Source organism: Piliocolobus tephrosceles, chromosome 9 (genome assembly GCF_002776525.5).
Source record: "Piliocolobus tephrosceles isolate RC106 chromosome 9, ASM277652v3, whole genome shotgun sequence".
Lineage (NCBI taxonomy): Eukaryota > Metazoa > Chordata > Mammalia > Primates > Cercopithecidae > Piliocolobus > Piliocolobus tephrosceles.
Window position 1 is genome coordinate 45926471 of NC_045442.1, and position 22981 is coordinate 45949451.

The 22981-nt window shown below is 37.1% G+C and overlaps 1 protein-coding gene across 2 annotated transcripts in view; it reads left to right on the forward strand.

The window, feature by feature from the left end:
• The window catches only part of ATAD1 (ATPase family AAA domain containing 1), a 66394-nt gene extending 47028 nt beyond the window's left edge, over nt 1–19366 (forward strand). Inside the window, exons 7-10 of one of the 2 annotated variants that reach the window (XM_023225171.2) lie at nt 82–171; nt 3387–3437; nt 14081–14214; nt 16220–19366. In XM_023225171.2, the coding sequence (XP_023080939.1) occupies nt 82–171; nt 3387–3437; nt 14081–14214; nt 16220–16340 (396 nt within the window). In that variant the 3' untranslated portion in view covers nt 16341–19366. The remainder of the gene's footprint in view (nt 1–81; nt 172–3386; nt 3438–14080; nt 14215–16219) is intronic. The other variant, XM_023225172.2, reaches the window with a different exon arrangement.
• Nucleotides 19367–22981: the final 3615 nt, after the last annotated feature.

The following is a 22981-nucleotide window of genomic DNA, read 5'->3' on the forward strand; positions in this document are numbered from 1 at the left end:
TAAAACTAAGCCCTAGTAATAACATTCTCAGAGGAATATAATTGGTAGGTTTAACGCCTTCTGCTTTCTTTATACACTTAGGTCATAGTAATGGGAGCTACCAATCGTCCTCAGGACCTTGACTCTGCTATAATGAGAAGAATGCCTACAAGATTTCACATCAACCAGCCTGTAAGTGGTCTTGATTGATAATATGAAGAGTTAAATATTCACCTTTTTTATAGGTCTTTACCTTTAATTTTAAGAAGGAAATATTTTGTCATATAGGGCTACTTATGACAGGGAAGGAATGGGGCAGAAACCCTGACAGTAGCTTCTTTGTCCTTTCCACTCTCTTTATTTCTATCCTAAGATTAGTGTTACTTGCTTCTCTTCAAAGTATATATATATATATATAGTTATCTCAAGTTTGCCTAGCTATTTTAGTGATTTACTTTAGGATGTAGGAAGTTATCTATATAGGAAGATACATAAGAAAATCTAAATTACAGTTTTGGTTTAGCATAGAATAAAATTGGAGAAATTGGCTTAAAGAATTATTCTATTCAGAAGGCCTGGCATGAACACCTGGGATTTATTTGATTGAGTATTGGCAGATGTAGTCAGTGCTTCCCTGATAGGATTAATGATGCTGGTAGATATCATAGTTTACCTTAAGAATACAAATGCTTAGATGGTGTTAAACCAGTTCTGCCTTCTTTCTAGCATTTTTTGTTAGTTAGGAAGTACCCTCTAGTAGATAATTATGACTTACCAGTGCACTATAATTTTGGCACAGATCTTCAGATCTTGAATTCTGTCTGCCTTCAGATTGCAAAGGAAAGAAAAAACAGGTTTTACTAGTAGAAAATATGTTCCATACAATCAGCATGTTACATATGTTGCCATTTAGTGGAACTTACTCTAATTCCATTTATAATCTGGCTAAAAATCATTTGTCCCATTCATATTCTGTAATTTGTCAGATTGGTTTTTGGTAGTAAACATGATCTCTGAAAGATTCATGGTTATGGACTCTATAAAATTACTCTGATCAACTCTTTACTATAGCTACCACTCTAATAAAGTGGTTAAGTAAATGTGTGCACGTCCTTAGAAAATTTACCCAGTGAATCAATGAAAAGATGTTTAAACTTAATTTAGGAGACTATAAAATTTATTTAGTATGACTGGTTTTTTTTTTTTTTTTTTGAGACAGAGTCTTGCTGTGTCACCCAGGCTGGAGTGCAGTACCGCAATCTTGGCTCACTGCAATCTCTGCCTCCCAGGTTCAAGTGAGCCTGCCTCAGCCTTCCAGTAAGCTGGGATTACAAGCGCCCGCCACCATCAGCTAGTTTTTGTATTATTAGTAGAGACAGGGTTTCACCATGTTGGCCAGGCTGGTCTTGAACTCCTGACCTCAAGTGATCTGCCTGCCTCAGCCTCCCAAAGTGGGATTACAGGCATGAGCCACCACACCTGGCCTAGTATGACTAATATTTATTGAGCATTAATATGTGTCAGAGACCTGCTAAGGTCTGGTGAATTGGACATGGGCCTGGTCCTCAAAGAACTCTGTTTTGGAGAGGTAGACACAGAAATAAATAATGTAAAATATGCTTTATGAAGGTATGTTTAAAGAACTATGAGAGCCTGAGATGATGATGAAAACTGATATTCTGTCAGGGAAGTCCATGGAATTTCCAGAATCCAGCTGGACCTTGAAGGATGGTAGGAATTTGATAGGCAAATGAGACAAGGAAGGGCTTTCCTGCCAGAATGAACAAAGTCAAGAAGCTGTGGAAGCACTGTTTAATGGTGAGTTCTAAGGGTAGTTTGGTGAGTGCACCAAGGAATATAGGTGGAGAGGAGGCTGGAAAGGTAGACTGCTTCTGGGTTTAGGTGAACTTTATATGCTTTGCACAAGAGTTTAGATTTTATTTTGTAAGCGAGACTTCAGAACTTTTTTTTTTTAATTTGTTTACCTCATTGGTTCTGAAGATAATTTATAGAATCTCTATCACTAATCCAATAGTTAGTACAATGGACAATTAAGGTTTTTTTATTTTTATTATTATTTTTTAAAGACAGAGTCTTGCTCTGTCAGCCATACAATTATAGCCCACTGCAGCTTTGACTCTTGGGCTCAAACAGTCTTTCCACCTGAACCTCCTGAGTAGTTAGGACTGTAGGCATGCACCACCACGTTTGGCTAATTTCTGAATTTTTTTATAGATGGGGGTCTCACTGTGTTGCCCAGGCTAGTCTTAACTCCTGACCTCAAGGGACCCTCCTACCTTCGTCTCCCAAAGTGTTAGGATTACTGGCATGAGCCACTGTGCCTGGCCAGCTAAGGTTTTTGATGTACAGTAGAATAGAACATAGGATACAGTAGCATGGAAAGTAGCCAGTATTAAAGTTGTAAATTTAATATGTCCTGTGAGTAATCAAAATGGGTTGTAACAGGTTCTATCAAATTTATTATACATTTGTATAGTGTTAACAAGAAATGGAAACTTTGTAACCTCCATTTTATTCCATTGTTAGTGAATACACTTTATAGGTTTTTTTCTTATGTAACTTACTATGTAAAGTGTATGGTTAATCTTAAAACTTTTCTCCAAGTAAAATGTTTAACAAAAAGTATTTATTGGTGATCATATAATATATCAAATTAACCTTCCTACTTGACACACTTGAATTACAAAAAGGGCAGGGTTTGGTTCCTTTTTCAGGTAATTTGATTTGGTAGTCATTGTAACCAGCTGTTTTGTGATGTTTGTGGGAATAGGGGTAAGTTCAGCCATGATAGTTTTTAAAAGCATCTATATTGACTGTATAGCTGAGGGATTCTATAAAAGGAGCTAAATGTAGTTTGTACTTATTGTATGGTGTAAAAATAGGAATTGTCACTGGGGGAAAGCATACAGACATGTAAACAAATATATCACTAAATTAAAATTCACTAATATAAATTAGTGGTCAAAGAAGGAGGAGGAAATGGAGGAACTGAGAAGTTACTGTTGCTATCTCTTTAAATTACTGATAATAAATTTTATAATGAGTTTTCATGAGTTTACTACGTGAAGGGAAAAAATTGAAGATTGCTAAAGTATAGAGGGAAGACATTATAGTCGTAGATATTCATTTCCTCATTGAAGATTAGAGGTGTGTTATTTCCCAAACGTTGTACTAGGCACTGGGGATGAGAGTAAGAAGATACAGTTCAGTAGGAGAACTAGAGATGATTACTCTAGAGTCTTGAATCTAGTTGCTTTGACCTCTTCAAAGTTTCTGTCATCTCCTGTAAGTATTGAGAGAGACTTTAGAAGGGACAAAATGTTAGGAACACTAATTGATCTTCTTTAAAAAATAAAAATGCTAACTGGAAATTATCCTGCTTTTAGGCTTTAAAACAGAGAGAAGCAATCCTGAAACTCATCTTGAAAAATGAAAATGTAAGTAGAAAATAAATTTTTTTCCCCATCCTATAAATATGATGTTCATAAAGTTATTTTAGAGAAAAATGAGGAAGGAATCTGAGAATGATATACTCCAGGGATCCCCAGCCCGTGCAGCCACAGACTGGTACTGGTCCATGGCCTGTTAGGAACTGGGCCACACAGCAGGAGGTGAGCTGTGGGCTAGAGCTCCACTTCCTGTCACATCATCAGCAGCACTGGATTCTCATAGGATTGCAAACCCTATTGTGAACTGTGCGTGCGAGGGATCTAGGTTGCTCGCTTCTTATGAGAGTCTAATAATAAATGTAATGCACTTGAATCATCCCCAAACCATGCTCTGCTCCTCCACTTTTCCAGGTCTGTGGGAAAATTGTCTTCCACAAAATCAGTCCCTGATGCCAAAAAGGCTGGGGCACTGATACACCTTTGAACTTGACCTGAATCCTTTTGGTTGCTTATGTAATTCAGTAACTATCGTATATGTGAGTTAAAGATACTTTTCTTATGTTTTTAGAGCCATGTGCTTTTGTATACGTGCATTAAAATGCTGTGATAATTTTCAGACTAGTCTCTGATTTTATGTAAGATACATTTGTTTTTCTACAGAATTTTTTTGTTGTTGTTTTTTACTTAATTGCATTTTTTTAACCTTTCCCTGTGGTGATGAAAATTGCAGTATTTTTTGAAGTTGAAATTTAAATTTAAGAAGTTGTGATAATCGAAATCTTCAGTAGCTTTTGTGTTTAATGTTTTTTTGGTCGCATGGTTCAAAAATTAAAGTATATTTAATAATATACAGAGAAAAATCTTCTTCCCTTTTTTCCTGTATCTTTTCTTTTCTTTTCTTTTCTTTTCTTTTCTTTTCTTTTCTTTTCAGGCAGAGTGTCACTCTGTAGCCCAGGCTGGATTGCAGTGGCACAGTCTCCGCTCACTGCAACCTCTGCTTCCCAGGTTCATGCGATTCTTGTGTCTCAGCCTCCCGAGTAACTGGGATTACAGGCGTGTGTCACCACACCCAGCTAATTTTTGTATTTTTACCATGTTTTTTTTGTATTTTACCATGTATTTTTACCGTGGTTTCACCATGTTGGCCAGGCTGGTCTTGAACTCCTGGCTTCATGTTATTTCTCTCTCCTTTTATTTACTTATTTTTTACATAAACTATCAATAACACATACACACTGTTCTATGCGTTACTTTTTTTACTTATCTTTGAGATCTTTCCATATTAGCATCTAGTATCCTTATTCTGTTGTCTCTCCTTGTTTGTGCACTACATAGGATTCCATTGTATGGACATTCTGGAATTTAGTTAATGCCACATTGAAGGACATTTGGATTGATTCTGGTCTTTCCCTATTATAAAAATTCTACATTTAATAACCTTGTGTGCATGTGATTTCATACTTGTGCAGGAATATTAGTAAAGTAAATTATCCAGGAGCAGAATTGCTAGATCAAAGGTTAGAGTGTTTATAATTTTGGTAGCTATTGCCAAATTGTTCTGGTATACTCATATTCCTGTAATAAAGAGTGCCTCTTTTCCTGTAGTTTTGCCAACAGAATGTTATGGAACTTCATGCCAACTTGATAGGTAGAAAATGGTTATCTCTCTGTTTTTTTGTTTTTGTTTTTTTTTTTTTCTTTTTTGAGACGAGGTCTCTCTCTGTTGCCTAGCCTGGAGTACAGTGGTGTGATCAAGGCTCACTGCAGCCTTAAGCTCCTGGGCCCAAGTAATCCTCCCGCCTCACCCTCTCAAGCAGATTACAGGCATGTACCACCAAGCCTGGCTAATTCTTTTTATTTATTTATTTATTTTGTTGAGACAGGATCTTGCTGTGTTACCCAGGCTGGTGTTGAACTCCTGGGCTCAAGCAGTCCTCCCACCTTGGCCTCCCAAGGCTGGAATTATAGGCATGAGCCACCACACCTGGTCAAAGGTGGTTATCTCATTAAAGTTTTAATTTGCATTCTTTAGGGATGGAATGAATAGTGTATGTTTAAGAATCATTTGAATTTTTTTCTGTGAACTGTAATTCATATATTTTGCCCATTTTTCTATTGCAGTGCTCCTTTTCATAATTAATCTGTAGGAACTCTGTGTATTATGGAGATTTGCCCTTTGTGTGATTTGAAAATATTTTTTTCCAAGTTGTCTTTCGATTTTATTGGAATTTTCTCTCCCCCACCCGCCCCCAACTTTACGGCTTCTGGATTTGGAAAGGCTTTTCCCACTCCCAAGTTTATAAAAGAATTTTCCACACTTTCCAAACTCTTGCTACCTGTTTTCCCAAAACTTGATAACTGCATATAATTGAGTAACATGGTATTCCTTTTAATCCCAAACTTAACATCTAAACTCACTGTTAGAACTCACTATATAAACTAATAAATCAAATAGATTCTGATAGTGAATGAGCCTTAGTAGAAATGCTACTTTTATCAAAATACTTGTATTTGTATGACTTCCCTCCTTCCTTGAATTACCATAAACCCCATGGCTAATTCTTCTCTAGCCATACCCTACTTTCACACTTCCTATGTTTTCCCATTATAGCTCACCTGTAAATGTTTTAGTTGTATCTCTAAAAGAAAAAGATTCTTTTTTTACCCTAGCCTCATTGCCATGTTATACCTATCAAACAGTTGACAGTAAGTCATTATTTTCATTATCTAGTCTATGTACAAGTCTCTGATTATCTCTTTTTAAATACCTTTTTTAACCATGTATTTGTTTGACTCAAGATCCATATGAATTTCCTAATTTGCAATTATTTGATAGTTTTTATGTCTCTCTTAATTTATGGGTTATAGGTTCTTCCCTCATCTTGCTTCCTCCCCCGCACCCACCCTTTTAAAATTATTTACTGGAGAAACTAGGTTGCATTTGTCCTGAGTTGTCCACAGTCTGGGTTTTGCCGATTGCAGAGGAGTAGTTGTTCCTCTAAAATTGGTAGTTGGATCAAGAGACCAGATGAAGTTCAGGTTGGTGGGGAGGAGACACAGGACAGGACAGCACAGCTTCGTAGGCAGAATTATATTCTTCCATCAGGAGAAACATATCTCGGTGGCTTGTATGTTTTACATTTCAATCTTTAACATATTTGGAATTTAGGTAGATGATATGCAGTATGAATCCAACTTTGGTTTTGTTTTTCTAGATGGATACCTAGTTGTCCAATACCCCCTTTTTTGTGTGTGTGACGGAGTCTTGCTTTGTCACCCAGGCTGGAGTACGGTGGTGTGATCTCTGCTCACTGCAACCTCTCCCTTCCAGGTTCAAGTGATTCTTGTGCCTCAGCTTCCCGAGTAGCTGGGATTACAGGCACGTGCCACCACACGTGGCCAATTTTTTGTATTTTTTCATAGACATGGGGTTTCATCATACTGGCCAGGCTGGTCTTGAAGTACTGAGCTCAAGTGATCCACGTGCATCGGCCTCCCATAGCACTGGGATTCCAGGCATGAGCCACTGCGCTTAGCCCATTTTTTTTTTTTTTATAGCCACTAGAGATGCCACTTTTACCAAATTCTCATATGTATTGACTGTGTTTCTGGACTTTAAATTCAGGTCTTGGTCTTTTGTATGTTTATGCCCTAGCATCATACTGTTTTAATTATTGAGGCTTTGTAAGTTTTAGTATCTGGTAGAACTGTATATCCCTTTTTGTCCCCGAGCCCCAAAGTTATTTTAATTCTTTTTCTCTGTATAAATTTTAGAATCAATTTGTCTTACGTAGGAAAAAAAACAAACATTAATATTTTGGGGGGAATCTCATTTAAAAGTATCTTTTTGATGTTGAATTTTTCTGCCCAACGGTATATATGTCTGTCTGGGTTGTTTACCTTTGTGTCTTTCAGTAGTGTTCTAATGATTTATTTATTTTTTAAAGAGATAGGCTATCTTATCAAGCAGAGTTCCATGGAACTTACAAAAAAAAAAAAAAAAAAGACCGAAAGAGATAGGGTCTCACTTTGTTCTCACTCTGTTTACCCAGGCTGTTGTGTTGTTTTTTTAGGGTCTCACTGTATTACCCAGGCTAAAGTGCTGCGATGTGATCATAGTGCACTACAACCTTGACCTCCTGGGCTCAAGTGATCTTCCCACCTCAGTCTCCCAAGTAGCTAGGACTACACACATGCTTCACCATGCACAGCTAGTTGTTTTTGTTCTTTAAAATATTTTTTGTAGAGAAAGGGTCTCACTATGTTACCCACGCAGGTCTTGAACTCCTGGCCTCAAGCTCTCCTCCTGCCCTGGCCTCCCAAAGTGCTAGGATATAGGCGTGAACCACCATTCTCAGCCTGTTTCCTTAAAAACATATCAAAATAACATATAGTGCATGCAAAATTTTAAAGAACCTAGCAAATTACAAAGATTGGGATCAGTGGTTATGAATCATTTTGGAGGAAGCGTGTCATAGGGCCCTTTAAGAATGAGATAAAAGTAGTCTTTTCTAAGAAAACTACATATGTACATGAAATGTGTACACCTGAAATTCCTAAAATCCTCCATGTTTTTTAGGTAAGGAACTTTGGTCCTAGACAAGAAATCAGTAAAGAAATCAGCAACTTCCACCTCCTGGGTTCAAGCAATTCTCCTGCCTCAGCCACCTGAGTGGCTGGGATTATAGGCGCGCGCCACCACACCCAGCTAATTTTTATGTATATACATATATTCTTAGTAGAGACAGGGTTTCACCATGTTGGTCAGACTGGTCTCAAACTCCTGACCTCATGATCGCCCGCCTCGGCCTCCCAAAGTACTGGGATTACAGGCATGAGCCACTGTGCCCAGCTGCCTTTTAATTGAATTTTTGGTAGCTGCTTTCAAAAAGACATTGTGTAATCCTGTCACTTTGAGAGGCCAAGGGAGGCGGATCACCTGAGGTCAGCAGTTTGAAACCAGCCTGGCCAACATGGTGAAACCCTGTCTCTACTAAAAATACAAACAAATTAGCTGGGCATGGTGGCTGGCACCTGTAACCCCAGCTACTTGGGAGGCTGAGGCAGGAAAATCACTTGAACCCCGGAGTCGGAGGTTGCAGTGACCCGAGATCGTGCCACTACACTCCAGGCTGGGTGACAGAGTGAGACTGTCTCAAAATAAATAAATAAAAAGTGTAGTTGTGGTGCTGTTTAGATAAAACACAATTGGTAAACCTTTAACAGTAATAGACACCAGTGAAAAGTTTAGAGAAGAAAATAAAGGGGATAGTTAACAAGTTCCTTTGAATTAGGATGGCTATGGTGTGGCTAGACATTTAACAGATATTAGAAGGTAGTTACTGACAGTTTTGGAGACTTCAAGTTAACTAGTACAGTTATTTAATTTAAACCATTTTAATGAATGATCATATTGCATGACTGGAAGTTTATAACATTTTTGAAATGTAATGTGGTCTAGTGTAGCTGGAGATGATGCAGATGATTTACATATAGCTGATTAATATGAGTATAAGTGAGGAAATTTAAGCCCTTTTTCTTGTAACATAGCCATAAATTACACAGGTTATCTAGTTTCACATTTAAACTTAAGAAGTTACTCATGGCAGTGCTGGGCATGATGACTCATGCCTGTAATCCTAGCACTTCTGAAGGCCATGGTGGGAGAATCACTTGAGGCCAGGAGTTTGAGACAGGTCTGGGCAACATGATGAGACCTCACCTCTACAAAGAAATTTTAAAATTTAACTGGGTGTGCCTAGCTACTCGAGAGACTGAGGCAGGAGGATCACTTGAGCTTAGAAGTTCAAGGCTGCAGTGAATGCACCACTGCATTCTAGCCTGGGTGACAGAGCAAGACCCTGTCTCTAAAAAAAAAAATAAATAAGAGGAAGAAATTATATATGTCTCTAAATTTTAGTATTTAGTATTCTGCTTTCTTAAATAGTACTGTCTTTTCTTTTAGGATTATGTTATTCATAGCTACAGGAAATTTTTTTTTTTTTTTTAAGACAGTCTCTGCTTTGTCACCCAGGCTGGAGTGCAGTGGCATGATCTCAGCTCACTCTAGCCTTCCTGGGCTCAAGTGATCCTCCTACCTCAGCCCCCTAAGTAGCTGGGACTACAGGTGCATGCCACCACACCCAGCTAATTTTTTGTATTTTTAGTAGAAGTGGGATTTCGCCATGTTGCCCGGGCCAGTCTAGAACTCCTGAGCTCAAGAGATCCACCCATCTCAGCCTCCCAAAGTGCTAGGATTACAAGCATGAGCCATCCCGCCCAGCAGATACAGGGAATTTTTAGCAATTCTGTTTCTTATTCATAAAACCACAAAGTATAGTTTCTAATCAGTTTTATGTTGCAAAATATGAATGCTCCCTGGATAACTGCTGACATGAGAACATCTTGTCATTTCCCACTGGTTGGTATTTGTATGCTGAAGGATTACTGCCACTTCAATAAAATCTGAAGAAAATTCATTTAATTTTGTTAAAAATGCCTCAAATCAGTAGCACATATATTTATTTGGTAAACTGAGCACCATCATGCTTATACATTGTGGAGCTGAATGAGGGTTGTTTGTTTGTTTTTTAATTCACATGAACTTCCAGAGTTTGAATTCTTCTTCTCTGAATAAAAGATTGAAACTTTTGAAATGATACCGTGTTCTACTCTTTTACAATTCTTGTATTGATAGGTACTCCTTAACATGATTCGCTTATTTTAAAAAGATAGTGTAGTGATTTTGGCTTAAGGTTTTAAGTATAAAAAGAATTAGCACTGATAAAATGTATACCCTATGAAGGTATTTTGTCTGACTTTAAGGAGGTAGCTTTTTTCCCTATACAAACTGACCTGAATTTACTTTTATATGATATAGCAGCAATAGTTGTTTGTTTTTGTTTTTTGTTTTGAGACAGAACTGAGGGTCTCCTACATTCTAGCTGACCAGCCTCGTCATTCTAGCCAGACTGGAATGCAGTGGTGTAATCATAGCTCACTGCAGCCTTGAACTCCTTGGCTCAAGTCATCCCCCTGCCTCAACATCCTGAGTAGCTAGACACTCAGCTAGTTAACAGAAATTTTTTTTGTTGAGATGGGGTCTGTATTAGCCCATTCACAAACCACTATGAAGAACTACCTGAGACTGGATAACTTATGAAGAAAAGAGGTTTAATTGACTCACAATTCCACAGGCTGTACAGGAAGCATGGCTGGGAGGCCTCAGGAAACTTACAATTATGGTGGAAGGTGAAGGGGAAGCAAGCACGTCTTACCATGGCAGAGCAGGAGAGGGAGAGAGTGAAGGGGGAAGTGCCACACACTTTTAAACCATAAGATCTTGAGAGAACTCACTATCATGAGAACAGGGGGAATCTGCCCCCATAATCCAATCACTTCCCAACAGGTCCCTCCCCTAACATTGGGAATTAAATTCAACATGAGACTTGGGTGGGGACACAGAGCCAGACCATATCAGGGCCTCCTCATTTGCCCCAGCTGGTCTTGAAATAAAATTATAAGTGTAAAATGCTTAGAATACAGAGATTTTATTTGCAAACATACTATTATTGGTGGACATAATAATAAACAACTGCACATAAGTAAGTATCATTCTTTCAAGTTATTTTCGAAGTCTGTTAACTTATTTTGCTGTTGCTGCCTATACTCAAAATCTTTTTAACTTGGGGATTGCTTTCAGAGTTGCCTAATGAAAAGGTTCTCATTATTTCATGGTTTATCTAAAAGCTATTTTACAGCAAAATGAACTACTTTTAGAGTGCTTGCCATGTGCCAAGCATTTTGGTGAGCTATACATTGTTTTATTTAATCCTCGTTTCTCTAAGGAGTACATATTAGTCCTATTTTTACAGCTGAGGAAACTGAACCCCAGAGAAGTTATGTAATAACTTGCCCAGGATTACACAAAGAAGTGATGGAGCCTACTCTTAACCATTAGGGTATGGTACCTCTTAATTAAATCTTGCTCCCCCAGTGATGGGAATCTTCTTTTCTTTGTTTTCTTATACTTGGTTGGTTCATCTTTCTAACTGTATCATCTTGTCAGGCACAAGATTTGTGAGTGGTTAGAACATAGGGTGGCCCAATAACGGAGTGGTCCAAAGACAGGAGGAAGTGTTGGATGTTTAATTTTTAACATCTCATAGTATAGTTTGGAAAGCTCTTTAAAGTAGTTTGTTAAATGTATGAAATATTTCAAACAGATAAACAAATAGCCCTATTCCACCCATGTTTAACAGGCAATTTTAATGTATTTCCACATTTGCTTCATATTTTTTTAATTAAGTACAACTTTAAGCAACCACTGGCCATCTCCCATTATCACCATCATTGGTAAACTGCTGTCCAGGAGTTGATAAAGTATATCAATCCCATGAATATATGTGAACAGATACCTAATACATGTGTATAGGTATATGTTATTTTTATTCTTTTTACAAACAGTAGAAAAATTAGATCCTTGTATGTGTCTGTCAAGGACACATGAGAAGAGTTTCTCAATTCACAAAAAATTAAAAACTACAAAGGAAAGGGAATAGAGAAGTCTGACTGTAATCAGACTTAAAGCTTCTGTATCACGGGATAACATGAACAAAGTGAAAAAACAAGCCGCCACCAAAATATTTGCAACCCTATAACCATCAAAGGACTAAGATCTAAATTATATACATGTATGTACGTTAGATCACAGGTGCTGTCACCAGTCCTAAGAACTCACTGATGTGGCAGTACATGAGACATAAGTTAAAAATCTTCCAGTATTGTGAATTTGTCCATTTTTATATGTAATTAAATAAATTTTTGCTGTATGTTTTGAGGCCACGTTACATGTATGTCTACAGGTGCAGAATTGTTATATTTTTATGGTGAAATTTTTTATCATTATATAATGGATTCTCAGTTATTCATTTTGAGTAAAAATCTGATGTAACTAGAACTACATTAGCTTTCTTTTTATTAAAAGCTGATATCTTTCAGCCTTTTACTTCCTGCTTTTCGTTGTTTTTATTTCAAATGTAACACAAAGCCTGTTTTTTTCCTTTCAGCATCAGTATGTCTTTTATAAACTTCAAATAGCTACAGTTTGGGTTCTTCTGTATAAAATCTTTTACCAGCCAAGTTTATTCCATTTGCATTTATGGTGATGACTCGTAAATTTGGATTCATTCATTATTATTTTAATGCTTTCCATTTATGCTTTTTCTTTGCTTATTTGTCCCCCTCTAGTCCTGAGTTTGTTAATACTGCTCTTATATTCTTTATTCTGTTTTTCTCCCTTCCTCTGTTGGTTTGGAAATTACACATTCTCTTTCTTTCCTTTAGTGGTACCTATGTATTTTGACATACATAAATAAAGTCTAAGTTAATAATATCTGTACCCTCTTTTTAATGCTTTAATTGTAACACTTTAGAATACCTTAATGTAGATGTCTCCTCCGTCTTACATGTTCTTATTATATAGCATTTTAGCTCTACTTTGTTTTTGTACTCCAAATGATTATGACTACTATAATTATTATTACTACTATTTATATAGCTAAAGTTTATTTAGATTTATCCATGTATTTACCATTTGCTTTGCTTATCATTGCTGCTTGCACTCCTGCCCTCTGGGTTCAGTTTTCTTTTTATCAAAAAACATGATTTATCTTCATGTAACCCTCACGTTTAGGAATAAGAGCACTGTCATGTGAGGTCACAGTTGCAGAGCTGGCAGTGTTGTCTCACTTCAAGTCTCTTGTCCTTGTGTAGAGTTGCTCTTCTTCCTAAAACACTATGTCTTCCACAAATACAAAGGGAATTTAGTAAATATAATACAAATGCAAATGGGAATTTAGTAACTGTAAGGTGGCATTTCACATCAGTGGGGGAAAGTAAATGTTGCTGTAACAAGTGATGAGCTAAATGGGGGAAAAATACAGCTGGACCTCACTATATTGTGTTCAAATCCTGGCTCTGACCATGTTTACCTGTCCAGGTCTCATGGTTCTTATCTGAAAATGAAATTGATAGTTTTTGAGAAGATTAAATGAGAATAATACATACAAAGTACTTACCCAGTGAATGAGACATAAGAATCATTTATTAGATGGTAGTCATAGGTTTTTTCCTTGCTTATTTTCTCTTCTTAATCTGTACATAAGTTTAGTATGATTAGACTATCTCAAGTCTATTATGTGGCTAGGGCAGCCACTTAATTGGCTTGACTATAAGCTTAGCTTGAGGAGCAAAAGTTTAGGTGCTAAATTCATGTTGAGATAATAGAATACCAAGCATTACAATTAAAAGGAATGTTAAGAGTTTTTTTGTGTGTTTTTCTGTAATGGACTCTGGAGTTAATTACATTTGCCAAGTACTGTATGTTGAATATATTACAGAAAAATGTCACCTCGGTACCTTCTTGAGAGATATCAAAGCAAGTCCAATATGTGTTCTTCCCCATCACTCTACAGTGTATCTAGTAATAATTATTTGTCTTAATCATAAGGACAAATAATGAAAATTATATTTCAAATTTCTAAGCTTTTGTGGTTAAAAAAGCTTCTAGAAACTATTGTTTCTCCTCCCATGCTGTTATAATATGCTTAACTTTCTTTAAGATGGGTGTTTGGTAGTATTTGCAATATGTTTATTTTTGTTTTTTAAGCATGTTTTTATTTTTGTTTAAGGTGGATAGGCATGTAGACCTGCTTGAAGTTGCCCAGGAAACTGATGGCTTTTCAGGAAGTGACCTAAAAGAGATGTGTCGAGATGCTGCCCTCCTCTGTGTTAGAGAATATGTTAATTCTACATCAGAAGAAAGGTATATTATTTTGACTTGATTTTTAATACTTGTCAAAACCTTTTAGAGCTTTTAGGTTAGTTTCTTTTATTTTGCTTTATATTAGAAACACCACTTATGAGATAAAAAGTAAATTTGGATTATCACCGCCTGCAGCTTTGTTTATTGCCATTTTTCCAAAGCAGAATTCTGAAAATGAAGGAGGGCAGAATTGTGGGAAGGGTCTAGAATGAAGGAGAAAAAAAGTTGAATTTCTTCTGATGATCCATGGAAATTTCACATGTAAATGTGCGGAGAGTTGGAAGTATTGAAGACTAGACCTCAATTTGTTAACGAAGATGTATTTACTAAACAAAGAAACCATTTATCACTGCAGCAAATTTTACTTGGAACCAGTTCCAAAGTGTAGTGAAATTGAGAATCCAATTTTTTACCAGCCTTATTTCAGCAAAGATACTAGTGAACTGGGATAATTCAGCCCTAGTGAACCATGTCCTTTAAGGAAGTTTCCTAAAAGGCTACTTGCCTATTATACTGCATTTCTTTTCAGAATATCAACCTTCTAACAATTTCTGTGATTCTTGCTCAACCCCAGTGTACTCTTTGGGGTTGTGTTAAAGGAATTCTCCAACTCTTGTCCCTTTGTTTCTTGGTCTCCCTTCCTCACCTTCCTAGTGTTTTCACTCCTTGCCTGTGGTATTCATATATATAGTTACAGTGTGTTGCCATAGCAAACTTCAGCAAAAAAAATGTTTTGCGGGCTTTGATATAGAAAGGTCTACATGAAAGCTACTCTGTCAACTGGTAGCTGTGTATGCAATGGCTCTGGACCCATCATCATTAGTGTACCCTCAGAATCTACCGTCCAAAGGTTTTTATTCTCTTCTCTTTTTTTGAGACGGAGTTTTGCTCTTTTGCCCAGGCTGGAGTGAAGTGGTGCAATCTCAGCTCACTGCAACCTCTGCCCCCGGGTTCAAGCAATTCTCCTGTCTCAGTCTCCCAAGTAGCTGGGATTATAGGCACCCATCACCATGCCCAGCTACTTTTTGTGTTTTTAGGAGAAACGAGATTTTGCCATGTTGGCCAGGCTGGTCTCGAACTCCTGACATCAGGTGATCCACCCACCTCGGCCTCCCAAAGTGCTAGGATTACAGGTGTGAGCCACCGCTCCTGGCCAGGTTTTTATTCTTATATATAAGATTAAGAGGAGAAATAACCAACCAGTCAGTAAATTTTGCTTAGGCAGATTATACTAATATAATGAAAGATCTATTTTTTTGCTGCCTCAAAGCCCTGAAAACTATATTTCAGTATGAGAAGTCTGGCTAATTTTATATTTCCTACTGAATTTCATATTTTATAATTTTATATTTCAGTATGAAAAATCTGGATGGACTTGGGTTATCATAACTTTCCTGAATGTTTTTCCCTGAATATCTATAAATTACAAAGGAGCCGTAATATTCTGGATTTTGTTTCTCATTGAAGTAGGGAGGATTTGGATTAGTTGGTTTTTGTTGATAGTGAAGAATTTTACTCTCAATTTGTAAAAAGCAAAACATGCAATGTAAGTATATACCTAGCAATGATAGTTTTTAAATTACAGTTTTCATGGGAATAACATGATTTTTTTAATTGGAGTTACATTCCCATTTCAATAAACTATATAACATTTTTTACCTTATGGTAATATTGTGTACTTATATTCTAGATGTGAAGTCTTTGATTGTAGCTATTTTAGCTTCCTACTTCTTAGCAGTCAGTGCTTTTAAAAAATTCCTTATGATTTTTCTATGTGTAGAGAATTCCTGGAAGCATTTACATGAAACTGTTCATTGTGGTTGTCTTTGGGGGTCTTGAATGGTAAAGAGATCTCATTTTTATACCCTTTTCTACAGTTGAAAACAAATTTTTTTTTTCTTTTTTTTTTTTTACCACATGCATCTCTTTTAAATCTTGGTAAAATATTTTAGGGAGGTGTATTCTAAAATTATTTGAGTATTTGATGGTTTTGTTTGCATTTTAGCCATGATGAAGATGAAATTCGGCCTGTTCAACAGCAGGACCTGCATCGGGCAATTGAAAAGATGAAGAAATCAAAGGATGCAGCATTTCAGAATGTTTTAACACATGTTTGTTTAGATTAAGAGTAAAGATCATTTGTACAGTTCAGTGATCTAGTTTGGTGTGTCCTCTTATCAGTCAGTGGAAATAGAATGGAAAGAGTGCTCTTTAAACAATGAGGGAGCTCAATGTTTATGGTTTTATACTCTGAATTCTAAGTTATTGAGATATACTTGTTACATAAGTGGCATTACTGTTTGTCAAAAATCATGAGGAGGAACAGTTGAATCCAGCCTGAACATGGGTGCTTGTGTTTGACCTCTTTAGCCATATATTGTACAGCCTTATAGAATCTAAGCTGGTCTTAAAGTCATAAATGATTCATTGGGTCATTAGTGAGAAACGAGAATGTGGTTAGGTGCTGGTTCCTAGACATGTGAGTATGCATTTGTGTGTGTGCGCGTATGTGTGTGTATATTAAATGTATATATCCACACATTTTATATTGACATTCTGTAGATAGGTTTGAATACAGAAACCTTTTTTACCCCAACTACTGAATCCAGGAGTACCAAATAATATATAGTAAAACTAAGATTTAAGGTTGTGTCAAAAAGGTACAGTGATTCAGCCATTTCCATTTGTCATTTGTTTCAACCTTTTTTAAGTTGAGTGTTTTTCTTTCTGCAGTTGATTAGTTGGATCCTCCACATCTTGCATATATACATGGGCTCAATTATTATGTTTGTCAGGATAATCAAATAAAAATACTAGTTCGTGATCAGCATTGAATGGTTGTTAGGCAGTCATGTGCTCAACACTGATTTCACCTCTTTCTGTAAGTATACTGAGTATAAACTTTTTAAGTTTAAATTGATTTACATGAAAGTGGATTAAAAGACTTTTCAAAAGAAAAGGTTTGAAAAACCTCAGTGCCCTTTAATACATGTACATTTCTTTCCTTTCTTCATTTAATGTAACATGTCTGTTGTAACTATGTTTCTTAAATACTATTTTAAGGTTATGTGTTCTTTAATTATGGTCAAATATAATTTGGTCACCAAAAATGAAATAATAGTTTAAAACAAGTAGCTGTTACTAAGTGTGCTAAAAATACTCATTTTGTAATTAATTTTAGTTTTCTTAGTATATTATAAATTGTGCCCTGGTCAAGTACAAATGTACACATCAAAATGCCCATATTGTATCTATCTGTAGTCATTTAATGTGAATTATATGTGAAATTTTTTTCAATATTTTACTAACCAGAATTCTGTTATAGGCACCTAAACACGCAGCATGAGGAAAGCGACACAACACAATCTTGAGGTGCCTTCTGAATCATCAGATTAAATTACGCTTCATATGTTTTTGCTTTTACTGTATTTATTTTAAAACTCTCAATCTCTTTTCATGTATTACTGGATTTATCTGATAATGTCTCACAACAATCTATTAGATCGTTTATTCTTCGGTTGTACTTTGAATGGTGGGGTAGAAGTTTCAGGTGAACACTGGATAACAAAAAGCAAGTTATGGAAGATTGTGAAGAGGATGGAAAAATTGAATACAAGATACCAAAAATGAAAAAAACTGTCCCATTTTTAATAACTATATTATACTATTATTTTATAAATGTGTAATAAAGGGGTCCCTCTTTATTGGTTGTTCTCCACTTAATCTTTGGTCTTTTTCAGTAATTTTAAATTTTCTGGGACTTTCTTGGTTTATAAAACTTGTGTTTAGACTTTATCTTGCTATGGAGTTTTCACACCACCATAGCATCTATCCTAGTATGTAGTCATTTCTGTTTTAATGTGAATTTCAGTAATTTAATCTGGTGACATATTCATCAAAAATAAGGAGTAATGTATACCTCCACGTGTCCTTTCTTTTTGTCTTCTCTTAAATTCACAATATCCAGTAGGAGTGGTTATTCAATTTCTTTGTGGTTTTAATCATCAAATGAAGTTAGAGAAGTGTACTAATCCCAGCAACTATGACTCATCTAGGCATGTTAGGACCATAAAGTAATTCAGGAAACTATTTTCCTGATTTTTAAATAACTTTTAGTGTTATGTAACATCTATCCTTCTGTTTTAGACATGCATTTCACATATGTAGTTGAATTATAGATTCTAAGATAATTCATTTTGGGTAATACTTAAGAGTACTGGATCTAGAATCAGGCTTCCTGAGTTTAAACTCAGGCTCCCCTTTAACTAACTGTGTGTCTGTGAGCCCCCGTTTCTCATCTGTAAAATGGAGCAACAGTGGCACTCATCTTAAAGGGTTGGATAATAAAATAATGCATGTAATGCCCTCAGCATAGTGCCTGGCACAGAATTACTGCTCAAATGTTAGCTGTCATATAATATTGTCACTTTCGCACACTGATGTACATATCCTGTTGACCAGGCTCAATCTTTAAGCATTCTCCATGCTTAAACCAGTTCCATAATCCCTAGGCCTATACTCTAGGGATTGAGACTGAAAAGATCACTTATGCCATGTTTCTCTAAAAGCATCATTGCCGGAAGACTTTTGATAAGTCTGATGTGTCTCACGCTATTCCCAGGCCTTTTTATGTAGAGTTTAGAAATGAAGTAGTTGAATCAGTTTAGTATCTCCTTTACTATGTCTCTCCTTTCAATCTCAGCCAACCCCCCACCTGCAGGTAAACCCAGCACTCATGATATTAAGAGCTGAGTTGGGGTAATCTATTCTGTATGCATCATAATAGTCTAACAGTATTTAGTAGCTGTAACTTACAGGTTTAATGCTAGATGAGGATGTTTCAAGCCGTGAGTGTGCTTGTGTAAAAATGGCGGCAACATCATCTTGGTAGGAATTTTTTACTTGAATTGTTATTGTGGGAAAATGTTAACAGATTTCTTCTGGATAAAGAAAATAAATTGGATGATATATATTTTATGTTTCTTTTTAGCTTCTCTTAAAATCAGAATATTGAACAGAATTCTGATATGCTGAATATATATAGTGCATGGCTGGGTGCTTCAAATGAAGTCATAGAATAATTCTATCTAGAACTGACAGAAATCTTTACAGAGCCTTCATTATTAAATTTGTTATAGATTTAGTTATCAAAGAGTTCTCTAGTCTTTTTTTTTTTTAAAAAAAAAGCTAAAGCTCTCTTTATTTACATGTATAGGAAAACATTCTGCCTAAATCATGATGTTAATGAAAATCATATTGAGGAGAACTTTAACCTTATTAAATATGGGCTTCTAACCTAATTAACTAAAATATGATTGTCATGTTTGACACAGATGCCATGTGCAGATAAATCAAAACCACTTAGCAATGTGAGTAGATACTGAAAACATCCCAGTTACATTGGTGTGAAGTTTATACTATTTATTAATGGCCTATAAGGGTCTCATTACTAAAACACTGAAGTGGGATTATATTTTTGTAATTGTCTAATATTTGCAGTCATAAAACTGCATGAGAATACTTTCAGATACTAGCTTTTGTGCTTTTTAAACAGGTTACAGTGAGTGTTAGTATTGGATGTGGAATGCATCAAGGACACAGGTTTGTTAACCATGACAACTCAGTTGTAAAACTAAAGCCAAGTGCACCTGTAGTCTGAGCTGCTGGGAAGGATCACTTGAGCCTAGGAGGTGAAAATTGCAGTGAGCCGAGATTGCACTATTGCCTCTAGACTGGGTGACTTAGTGAGACCCTGTCTCTACAAAAAATAAAAAATAATAATAAAAATAAACTAAAGCCAAAACATTGAAATAGTTACTGACATGCAAATTTGGAACTGAAACTAGAACAGTGGTGTATATCCCACTGTTCTGAAAATACACAGCTTCCAGAAATTTTTTTTTTTTTTTTTGAGACGGAGTCTCGCTCTGCCGCCCAGGCTGGAGTGCAGTGGCTGGATCTCAGCTCACTGCAAGCTCCGCCTCCCGGGTTTACGCCATTCTCCTGCCTCAGCCTCCCGAGTAGCTGGGACTACAAGTGCCCACTACCCTGCCCAGCTAGTTTTTTGTATTTTTTTTAGTAGAGACGGGGTTTCACCGTGTTAGCCAGGATGGTCTCGATCTCCTGACCTCGTGATCCGCCCATCTCGGCCTCCCAAAGTGCTGGGATTACAGGCTTGAGCCACCGCGCCTGGCCAGCTTCCAGAAATTCTAAGAATGGCCAAGATAACTCAAATAGGGGATTGGCTATATCCAGTAAAGCAAAATCACTTGCAATCATGTCTAAGGGAGATGAGGGTCATGTTAGGCCATAGTCGTAGACTTATAAAGAATATCAGTTAGGATTCTGTTTGTAGCAACCAACTCTAGCTAACCTAAGCAATAAAGAATTTATTTGATGGATATAAGATCAAGCGGAAGCTAAAGAACCAGACTCGGGATAGAAACTTAGCTCCCAAAAATTTTTCTAAGCAGAAATTGCTCAATAATCTTGCTTTTATTCCTCATGGATTAAATGAACTCCAGCTGCTTAAAACGCCCATTCAGAATTTAAATGCCTGGACATGAGTGTGCAAAGCCAGGTCAAAAATCACCCCTGGCAGTCTTGGAGCTTTGACGACTCTCCAGGAACTACTTTGGCTTAAATGGTTTGAGGCAAAGCAGCTGGGTTTATTGATTCATCAAGACTAACTGCGAAAGGAAAGGTAACTTATTCAAAGAAAATTGTGGGGAAGACTGTTAGACAAAATCTGACAAATGACCAGGCAGTTACTTGAAGCCGTAAGATTGAAGTATGTTGGGTGTTGGGTATATGCTAAATGAAGGGTAATGTTATAACAAGTGGACATGCTGGAAGTATGAGCAACTTACATATGTAGTTTGTGTGGACGGGCCTTCAGGGACTGCTTCTTCGGATCCCATAAGCTCCACTTCCACTTGATGATGAATGCTACTTGGCCTGCCCAGCTCTGCCTAGATGGATGGTGAGCAACTTTGCATGGTAAGCAAAGGCTGTTTTGTGCAAATGAAATCTCTTAGGCAACAGCTATCAGAATAGGTGATTGCCTGTGGTAGTCTCTGTTTTAGGGAGGTGTCAGAGCTTTATCTGTCTTTAGGCAGATAAAGGGGCTTCAGAGAGAAACCTCTGCTTGCATCCTCTGTTTACCTTAGTAAGGTAGATGTAAATTTCCTTTAGAAATGGACAGCTTTTCAGAGCTATTCCTGCCTGCAGTTAGAATAATCAACTCAAAATTTGCCAACGAAATATATTCTGGGGTGGTATATTCTGGCTTCCTCTCATTCCATCAAACCTTTAGACATGAGAACAATTGACTGACCTGGTGCCTATTCAGTTTGCTGGTTTCCTGCCTATAAGGAGAGTTATGTTGAAGATCAGTGGTAGACCTGAAAGTCACATATTGGAAAAAAAGGAGGATAAGGAGAAAATGAATTGCTGTTCCCAAGTAATCGAGATTTGTTTCTTCTTGTAGGGAAGGTGATTGGGAAAAATACTGTGACCTGATAAAAGTGTTGATAAATTTAATAAGAGTTTGCCATCATCTGACTAAGTGGTATCATACGCTTTTCTGAAAAAGATCCTGAAACAGTTTGGCATACTCCCTCAGCAACACTGACATCTCATAGACATTTCCTGCCCACTTTACCCTACCAATTGGCGCTAGGAGCCACCAAGTAACGTGGGGAGAAAAAAGGGGGCTACAAATGGCAGCTTTGAATTGGCTATATACACCAGTTTTATTTGGGGTGAGGATCAGTAGCAAAAAATGCATGACACCTTCAGGATAGAAGGGAAGGAGGGGTTCATGGAAAAAAGCTGCAGGCCTGAAGGCTGCTGAAAGTTTTGGTGGGAACAGGTAACCTTTTCTGCATTAGTAGAGGTACGGGGGTTGCTGAGAGAAAAACCCAACTGCTTCCAGCCCTGCTGGTGAAACTCCTTAGGGGCGCTTAAAGAATAAGATCTGTTCCTTTGAGGAAAAGGAAAAAGTAGCTTCATCTCAAAAAAAAACAACTGCGATGAAGTTCTGGGCTGAGGAGGCCACTGAGCAACCCAGCAACTACCGAAAATGTCGGTAAGTGCTTGGCTGAGACCATGTATCTTACACATCTAGAGCACAATTTAGAAGATGACAAGAATAGGCCGGGCGTGGTGGCTCACACCTGTAATCCCAGCACTTTGGGAGGCTGAGGCAGCCAGATTGCTTGAGCTCAGGAGTTCAAGACCAGCCTGGGCCACGTGGTGAAACCCCGTGTATGCCAAAAGAAAAAAAAAAATACAAAAATTAGCCGGGTGTGGTGGCACACACCTGTAATTCCAGGTACTCTTTAAAAAAAAAAAAAAAAAATTCTTCTAAAAAAAAACCGGATACATGTGCAGAACATGCAGGTTTGTTTCATAGGTATATGTGTACCATCGTGGTTTACTGTACCTATTGACCCGTCCTCTAAGTTCCCTCCCCTCACAACCCCGCAACGGGCCCCAGTGTGTGATGTTCCCCTCTGTGTGTCCATGTGTTCTCATTGTTCAACTCCCACTTATGGGTGAGAATATGCAGTGTTTGGTTTTCTGTTACTGTGTTAGTTTGCTGAGGATGATGGCTTCCAGCTTCATCCATATCCCTGCAAAGGACATGATCTCATTCCCTTTTATGGCTGCATAGTATTCCATGGTGCATATGTGCCACATTTTCTTTATCCAGTCTGTCATTGATGGGCATTTGGGTTGGTTCCATGTCTTTGCTATTGTAAAT